This window comes from Gorilla gorilla, chromosome X, assembly GCF_029281585.2.
Source record: "Gorilla gorilla gorilla isolate KB3781 chromosome X, NHGRI_mGorGor1-v2.1_pri, whole genome shotgun sequence".
NCBI lineage: Eukaryota > Metazoa > Chordata > Mammalia > Primates > Hominidae > Gorilla > Gorilla gorilla.
Window position 1 is genome coordinate 27,633,933 of NC_073247.2, and position 8,650 is coordinate 27,642,582.

General features: G+C 40.0%; 1 protein-coding gene across 6 annotated transcripts in view; it reads left to right on the forward strand.

Moving 5' to 3' along the window:
• The window catches only part of REPS2 (RALBP1 associated Eps domain containing 2), a 202,445-nt gene extending 195,903 nt beyond the window's left edge, over positions 1–6,542 (forward strand). For all 6 annotated transcript variants that reach the window (XM_055375470.2, XM_055375469.2, XM_055375471.2 and 3 more), the window contains one exon: positions 675–6,542. In XM_055375470.2, the coding sequence (XP_055231445.1) occupies positions 675–743 (69 nt within the window). In that variant the 3' untranslated portion in view covers positions 744–6,542. The remainder of the gene's footprint in view (positions 1–674) is intronic.
• The last annotated feature ends 2,108 nt before the right edge of the window (positions 6,543–8,650 follow it).

An 8,650-nucleotide genomic window follows, 5' to 3' on the forward strand; every position in this document is an offset into this window, starting at 1 on the left:
AGCCTTTCTACAGGATTCTTTCCCACCTTGACTGATTCTACTTGAATACCTTTATGTGTCCCCTCTCTTCCTGCCAAAAAAATCCGTTTTAGGCCCGAAAGTTTGAATTCCCAAAGAGCAGATTGCTCAGCCTCTTTTCTGCCTTTCACCCAGATGTTGTACCTTACACCATATGTTGTGCAGAAACCTGGATGAGACTTTGGTGGAGGGGCAACTAGTGTACCTTTTTGGCCCTCAGACCTGACTGAGTATGGTGCGGGATTACAAGCCAGAGATTGCAACTAGAAATTTAAGTCCTGTTGGCTCACTGCTCAGTATTGGGAGTCTGTTTTTGCTTTCTGCTTTCTCCTCGTCTTTTAATTTTTAATGACTCTGTCTACCAGCTACTGATCTTGTTAAAACAGGCTAAAACTAGGGCAGGGTGGTAGAGGGGAGTAGGTCAGTTTCATTTCATCACCTTCAGAAAGGAGTTGAGAGATTACAGATTGTGAAGCCCCTTTTGTCTGGTCACCAGCATTAAATCTGATACCTCCCAGTCCTCCTGTTCTTGAGTTATACAGCACTTGTATTTGTGGGTCCAGTTATAAGTTTCCTTTTAAATCTGATGAAGTAGGGATGAATTCAAGAAATGACCCCTTTGCTTTTTTGTTTTTCTTGTGTTTTGTACAACTCAGGAGGTTCATCAAGAACGAATTGCATTGGAAAACCAATTGGAACAACTTCGTCCGGTCACTGTATTGTGACCCCCCATGGCTCAAGTGACAGTGGGTGACCTTGTCTGCCAAGATCTTTCTTTTGAATGTTTTGAACCCAACTACTTGTCATAGATGTTTGACTGTGTCAAAAGCTGTGAGCAGCAAAATATAATCCATATGACCTTTTCTCTTGCACTTCACTTGTATGTTTTACTGTGGTGGAAAAAATACTTCAACTGATTATCACACTTGAAATGCTAATTATCAGTGGAATTTGTCTCCTATTCTTAAGTACTTCTGCAAGGTATTAGATGCTGCTCCTTACCAAAAACCAGTCTTCTAGCAAATAAAAATAACTTAGAGCATTATTTATTTAAAGAATTTATGTTTTCTATAAAACCTTATAACCAAGAACCTTCAGGATGCTTGTAACCAAGTACTTTCAGGATGCTTTTTGTATGTATATCACAAAGAGTAGGTTGGTTTCCTGAGTAATTGGGATTCCAACTAGATAGTCATTGGTGTGACCATAATAAAAACAAAAGCTAAAATAAAAGCATCAGATTTAGACTGGCGCTGTGCCCTCTACCACTATATGCCAAAAATTGCTTCTCTAGTGCCATTTTGATATTATATCTAGCTATAAATAATACATGACTATTGTTTTCTATTGAATGTCAAAGACTTACTGGGTCTTTACACCTCTGTAAAGTGGAGGTTTTGGCAATGAGCTGTTTAACTTGGCCAAGCTAGGCTGTCAACCCAGACAACTCAGTCCTTTCATGTAAATTTTTGGGCAAGAGAAGTCTGCTTTGACTGCCTTGCCTGACCAAATTAAATAAATAGTTGCCAGATCTCTACTTTTATCCTGCATGGGATAATATATCTGTAAATGCATGAGTTTGGAAACCACCCATCAAATATGAAAGGCTGATGAGACTGTTAGGATTGATAAACATTTGTTGTTTGAACCCAGCTATCCAAACTGGGGAAGAAGGGGAAATGGTTGTTACCAACAATCTCTAGTAGTTATTTTAATCTTTATTTTAACCTGGATTGCAAATGTATGGGGTATGAAGAGATAATGAAAGAGAAGTGGTCCTCATGCTGGATATATGACTGTTTTGTTCTCTGTAAAGTGTATTCTTGGGAAGTGATTGGTTTATATCAGATTCAGAGGAGCACAATTAACTCCAGTGTAGGTAATGTAAAACAGGAAGCTCAAATTGCAGAAGCCAGTATCCTACAGAAATTTAAGTAGCTACTGCTTCTCCTGAAAGCCCAAGTTGAAAATGGGACCACAGGGGCACAGGGCTACTGACCCTCACAGGGCATGCCAGCATTAACACCACTTTGAGAGACTAATGGCAAGAAATGCTGTCTCTTGTGCATTTTACTAATTTCCCCATTCTTAGGGTAGCAGGGTGGGGGTGTATAGGGTCTTTTTGAAGCAGTTTTGGATAGGTTTGCAATATGTGGGATTCAGCTTTTGATTTCAATAGAGCTGGGAGCTTTTAGAACAAGCAGGCATTTATTTAATGTTTCCTTAGTCCATTGGCAAGCTTTATCAATAGCTTAATGGCAGAGGATAAAGGCTCAAACAGATGATGTTTTTTCCACAGAAAAACAAATTGTTGAATCTATTCCGTGCATATTTAAGGATTTTGAATTGATTTTGAAAATTATGAAACTTGAACTATTTCTCTATTCCCTTTTTTTCTTCCCCATTTGCTGCCTTTTTTGTTTTTGTGGGGGAAGGGTTGGGAGTAAGTTTAAACTCTTCCGAAGATTATGAATGGGTCAGCACAAATTTTTAGGCAACTGGTTTTTCCATGTTCTGAGATCTAGGGGCTACAACAAATTTTATCGGCAGTGTTTTTTGTTTTTTTTTGTTTTTGTTTTTTTGAGATGGAGACTTGCTCTGTCGCCCAGGCTGGAGCGCAGTGGTGCAATCTCGGCTCACTGCAACCTCCACCTCCTGGGTTCAAGCAATTCTCGTGCCTCAGCCTCCCGAGTAGCTGGGATTACAGGTGCCCACCACCACACCCAGCTAATTTTTGTATTTTTAGTAGAGATGGGATTTTGTCATGTTGGCTAGGCTAGTCTCGAACTCCTGACCTCAAGTGATCCACCCGCCTTGGCCTCTCGAAGTGCTGGGATTACAGGCGTGAGCCACCTGCCCGGCTATCAGCACTGTTCTGATTGCAGACGTTTCACAGCATGTTTGGCTTTTGGTAAATTCAATCCAGGAAAGACTAGCATGTGCACTTTATCTCATAATCTTCCAGTACATATGCTCTCGGTTGGGATAGCACTTCATTTCCATTAGGCAGACGTATAAACTAAGGAATGTTAGTCTGCAGTATTCATTTTAAAAATATTGACATGCTTCTCCCCTCCCCTCCATGAAGTCAGTGCCAGAGTGAGCCAAATTGGGAGGTTGGGGTTTTGTTTGGTTGGCTTGGTTTTCATTAAGGGAAAAAACTTGCATTGGACAATCAAATTCCCCTGAGTTTCATAATCTCATCAATATTTTAAGATAGGCGAGCACACACTAATAATATCTATGCCTGCCTTCTTGGGTGGACTCAACTGTAACCACAGTTTATTAGTTGCTTAGAAGTGGATTTTTAAAAAACAGTTAAAATATGTGTGCATAACACACAAGTAATGACACACTACTATTATTATTACCTAAGTAGTGCTCATCCTCTCTTTCTGTGTTTTCTTAGGACGTGCACTTTAATTTAGGATTGTAACGCCTGATAATATTTCTGTGAGCCTTTAATGTGATTTATAAGATGGCTGAATTACTGAAATCACCATTATACCTCTTCCATAAAACGACTCCAAAGTTAGACCTGCCTGTTGGGGAGAATTCTATAGACAGAAGGTCAATGTTGTCCCCATCCATAGGGGTTGAATTACCTTGCTGTTAAGTGGTCTTCCCCCATTGGGATCCTACAGTCCCACAGATGAAAGCACAGTAGTAGCTGACAGCTGGCTTATTTGGTCCCTCGGCATCTCTCGTATGTGGCATATTGCTTTTGCCACTTTCCTATCCAGCAGACATCAAAGCAAAACTAAAAGGTAGATATCTGGAATGAATGTATATGTTGTAATTGAGGCAGATATTTGCCTTATTTGGAAGGATCTAACTGCTTTACAAATATTAAACAAGTGTTTGGGCATGATTGGGAGAGGAGGCAGCTTAGCTGGAAGCTGTGCCCATCTTATTGTCACTGGAGAATAGGATGTCAGAGCTGAGCAGGACTGGTACCCATCACTTGCAGTTTGCATGTGGGGAAACCAAAGCCCTAAGAAACAACAGTTCCTGGCCCAAAAAATCCATAGAAAGAGGTAACTAGTGGCAGATTTGGGGCGCCAACCTGATTTTATGGATTTTGAGTTAGATTCTCTACCCTCTATCAATACTAAAAATAGATTAGGAGGTTTTTTTTTTTTCTGTTTATCATGTTGAATTTCATTGACTTAATTAGTCTTTAAATTTGAAAACATGTTTTAGGGAGTTTAGTTCTAGAAATTTCTCTTAGATTGAAGTGACAAAATCTGAAAGAAAAGAATATGATTGAGCTATTTGTTTTCCTGAACACCTCACCTTTTATGATGCAATAAGTTACTCTGAGTTTCTTGGCAGAGTTTTTGACAGCTGTTGCTTTCAATGGATTCCATTCCTGTATTCCTTATGGGAGGTTGTTTTTGAAATAGACTACTGCGATTGAAATGAACTCAATATGTAGTTAAGTTATAGTTTTCTTCAATGTATTTTTAGTTACTTGGGTCACAAATGTTCAATTTCAGTGTATTTTAGGGTGAGTAATCAAAAATGTGAATTTGCCTTTGATTTCCTACCACTGTCTGAGCTATCATAAAGCATTCTCTTTAGTTGTGATTTGATTCTATAGTCTATTTCTAAATGACATTTGTCTGTTTCTTAAATGATCTCACAGCCATGGTAATAATAGATGTGTACTCAGAAGATCAATAAGGTAATATTGGAATTCATGTGTTTTTTGCAATTAAAGCAGGCATTTGCCAATGTCTTCTTTTAAGCAGTAGTTGGAAAGATCTCAATTACAGTGTAACACCTTAGAGCTAAAAACATTTGTTCAACACAAACTAGAATCACACCTTCTCACTAGATATCACCAAGGGAATGTGGTTTTAAAAATAAAAAGAAAAGAATATAACGTATCATGGCAACCAGAGCTTCCCATATTATTGACAAGTAGGGATCATTAGGTTCTGGTTTGAACATTCTGAATGTGAACAAAATGAAATAGTAGTTAAGAGGTGTTTTCCCACTGTGTTTAAAGAGAACACTAGTAATTCTGGTTTTTCTTTCTAACTGCTTTACTGTTTCAAGGGTATTCTTTTAAAACTCTGATTTCAAAGGATCAGTTGAATTTATACTTTAGTTATGGGTGTTTTGTTACTTTTTTTTTTGTATCATGACTCAGTATGGTTCAATTTCCTAGTAAGAAGTGGGGATTTGTGTTTTTGGAGTCCTCAGCTCACATGTCTTGTTCCTCCTTCAGCACAAGCTAGGGGAGATCCTACCAACACTGATAGGTCAGTCACTGATGGCAATTTGAATGTGGGTATTACTCTGTGAGCCACCCTGCTTCGCTTGTTTGTAAGGAGAAATGCATCTGGTTATGTGAATTTCCCGAGAGCAGGGAGGGCCAGACTTTAAAAGCAACACAAGCAGATTCGAAGAGCTGTTGCCCTCTTCTAAAAAAGGCTTTTGGAGGCTGTGTTACATGCATGCCCTAAAGCAGTCAGTCTGTTAGTATGAGCAAGACATCTGAAGTACACAGTTGCTTTTAGGCTTGTATAGTTATTTTCTACACATGCCAACACACATGATGATAAAGGAACCTTTTCTAGGAGGCATTGCAGGGTTTCAATACACAGGACATGTTCTAGTTACAGAAGCCTTGCTCTGCTGTCAACAATTGGGGAATGCTCATTTTTTCATGTTTTGTGAATACTCTGGTCTTGCTGTAAACTAATGTCATGGCTGTGGGATATTAGAGAAGTGGGTTTATGACTCTGAAGACCAGCAGACACCAGACTTTAAAAGTGCTTAAATTGGAATTTGGAAACTACAGTAAAGAAACCTTCAGATACCAGTTCCATCCTGAAGCCCTCTGTTGAACAACAGGGCCAGATCCTAAAGCTCTTTCAGGGAGCTCTTCCCTGGGGCTGGAACAGTTGATTATGCAACCCCATTGTGTGGAGATTGGATCAACTGAGTTGTGTTATTTTTGTTTTAAGTCACCTTGTGCCAGAACCTCAACCGCACCTATCTTGGGAACCGGGTATACCCTTTTCTTTAGCACTGCTATCCTTTTTGTCTTCAGCACAAATAAGATGTTCAAGTGAGCCAGAAGCAAGAAGAGCCATTTTAGTCTTCATAGCTATTGGCTAAGAGAGATAATGAGCTGATGGTCTATTTTAACCTTGAAAGTAAAAATGTATATTTTTTCACTACAAGTACATTGAACAGTAAAAAGTGTAACAGCAAAGTATATATTTGATGCCTTCTGTCTTTTCATGATAATGTGCTAACAAGTTGTGTTAATATTTTACTCAGCCAGAGTCTCATTCATTTGCTAAGCATTGGGAACATTATGTATATTGACCTTAAACATAGGTGTCCTATATTTGGATTGTGACTTGTAGACTCAAGCTAACCTTACTGCCTCTTTTTCACACTTGTTGAAAAGTCTGTGAAGAACATAGTTAAAGATCTCCAACTTTGGAAAATATACATGATGTGAAACTGGGGTGCTATGTTAAAAATAAATGTATGATAACTAAGTGTGGGTTTTATGGAGTCTTGGTGTCGATATATTGTGGTTTGCATTTGTTCTCATGTATTTAATGAAAATGATGGGAAAAGGAGTTGGGAGTCTTTCCAGTTAAGTCAAAGTCTGAGATTTGGTTGCTTTTACCTCCTGGTGATCTGAGACAGGTTCTTAAATACCTGCACACAGTAAACACTTGGCAGTCATGGGATATCATGGCTGACTCACAGTGCATTTTAAAGATCTGCTAAATTGAAAACTTGGCTTAATGTGGGGCCAGGTTATTTGCTTTATCTTGTCAGTGTTCTTTTGTTCAAAAATATTCCCATCATGATGTCCTTAGCTGGAGTTGGAGTGATGGGGAAGGATCAGAAAGAGTTGGCTTGAAATCTCGACCAAGTAATCTGGCACCCTAGTTATAGTTTCTTACCTTTAAAATTTGAATAATTTGGGGAGGCACCTCTCCTATTGGGTGAGGGGTTTTATTCCATATTGTGAATGCAAATGGTGGGCTACAGATAGGATATTTCCAATCTAGTAGTCCCAAAGGACAAACTAACCCTGGAAGAATCATCTATCATTTGGCCCATAAGCTTGGACACTGGAGATCACCAGGCCCTGACCATTCCTAAGCATTGATGTGGATGACTGGGTCATTTACTTTAGAGATAAAAGGGATCTGAGATAATCTATGCAAGCGGTTCTCAAAGTGTGGTCCCCAGACCAGCAATATCAGCATCATCAGGGACTTATTAGAAATGCAAATTCTTGCCACCCCTGCCCTGCACCAACTGAATCAGGAACCTTGGTAGTGGGACCCAGCAATCCGTGTGTTCATAAGCCCTCTGGGTGATGCTGATGTACGCTAAAGCTGGAACTACTGACTAGCCAATCTCATTTTACGGTCAAAGAAATTGTGGTGCAGAAAGGCAAAACTGACTCATCCAGAGTCTCAGCTGATTCAGAGCAAAGGCTAATTGTGTTTCCAGGGCATAGTTTTTGCTGTGCTACATTTTCTATCCATGAGTTTGTTCCTTCCCATGACCCTCCTTCCATCGATATTTAATGTGTTCCTCCTGTTTAACTGCACTGTGTTAGGAGCTGGAGATGAGACTAACAAGACACAACTCCTTCCCCCAAGGAGCCCACAGTCCAGTGAGACAGAGACCTACAAATGCATTGCAGTGCAGAGTGGGATAGGTGCTATGTTGTATAAGGGTAGGACAACTGCTGTAACAAAGAACCCTGGGAGTTCAATGAATCTCATTCACCTCACCATCCAGGGTGGATGCTTACAGTTGTCCTGTTTTCCCTGTGGTTGTTCAGGAACCCAGACTCCTTACGTGTGTGGCACCGTTGTCCCCTAGGGCTGGGGAGTTTCCTCCCTTTAGCCAATGGTTTGATAAAAGAGAGATGGTGGAGAAGATACAATTACCTTTCACTGAAGTAACACACATCACTTTTCTTCATTTGCTGGAATTCAATCATCTGACAAAAGTTAACCACAAGAGAGACCAGGAAATGTAGTCTAGCTGTGAGCTCCAGAGGAAAAAGTTTTGGTGAACACAGTATGTACCAGAAGACGCAAGGCCAGGTTGCTCTTAGAACACACAGGAGGGGTATTTAACTCAGATTATGAGGATTCAGGAAGGCTTCATGGAATAGTCTTAAAAGAGGGATAGGCATTTACTAGGAAGAAGAGGATATTCCAGGCAGAGAGAGCTGCATGTGGTAAGGTGGGATATGATAAGAACATGATGTATTCTGGAACTGCAAAGAAATTCTCATGTGGATGTAATAGATGGTGTCTTAATTTGTTTTCTGTTGCTTATAACAGAATACCCAAAACTGGGTAATTTATAAAGAAATGAAATTTGTTTCTTACAGTTATAGAGGCTGAGAAGTCCAAGGTCGAGGGGCCGCATCTGGTGAGGGCATTCTTGCTGGTGGGACTCTCTGTAGAATCTCAAGGTGGCAGGCGATATCCCATGGTGAGGGAGCTGAGTATGCTAGCTCAGGTCTCTCTGCTGCTGCTGCTTATAAAGCCACGAGTCCCAATCCCATGATAACCTGTTAATTCATGAATGGATTAATTCATTCATGAGGGCAGCCATCATGACC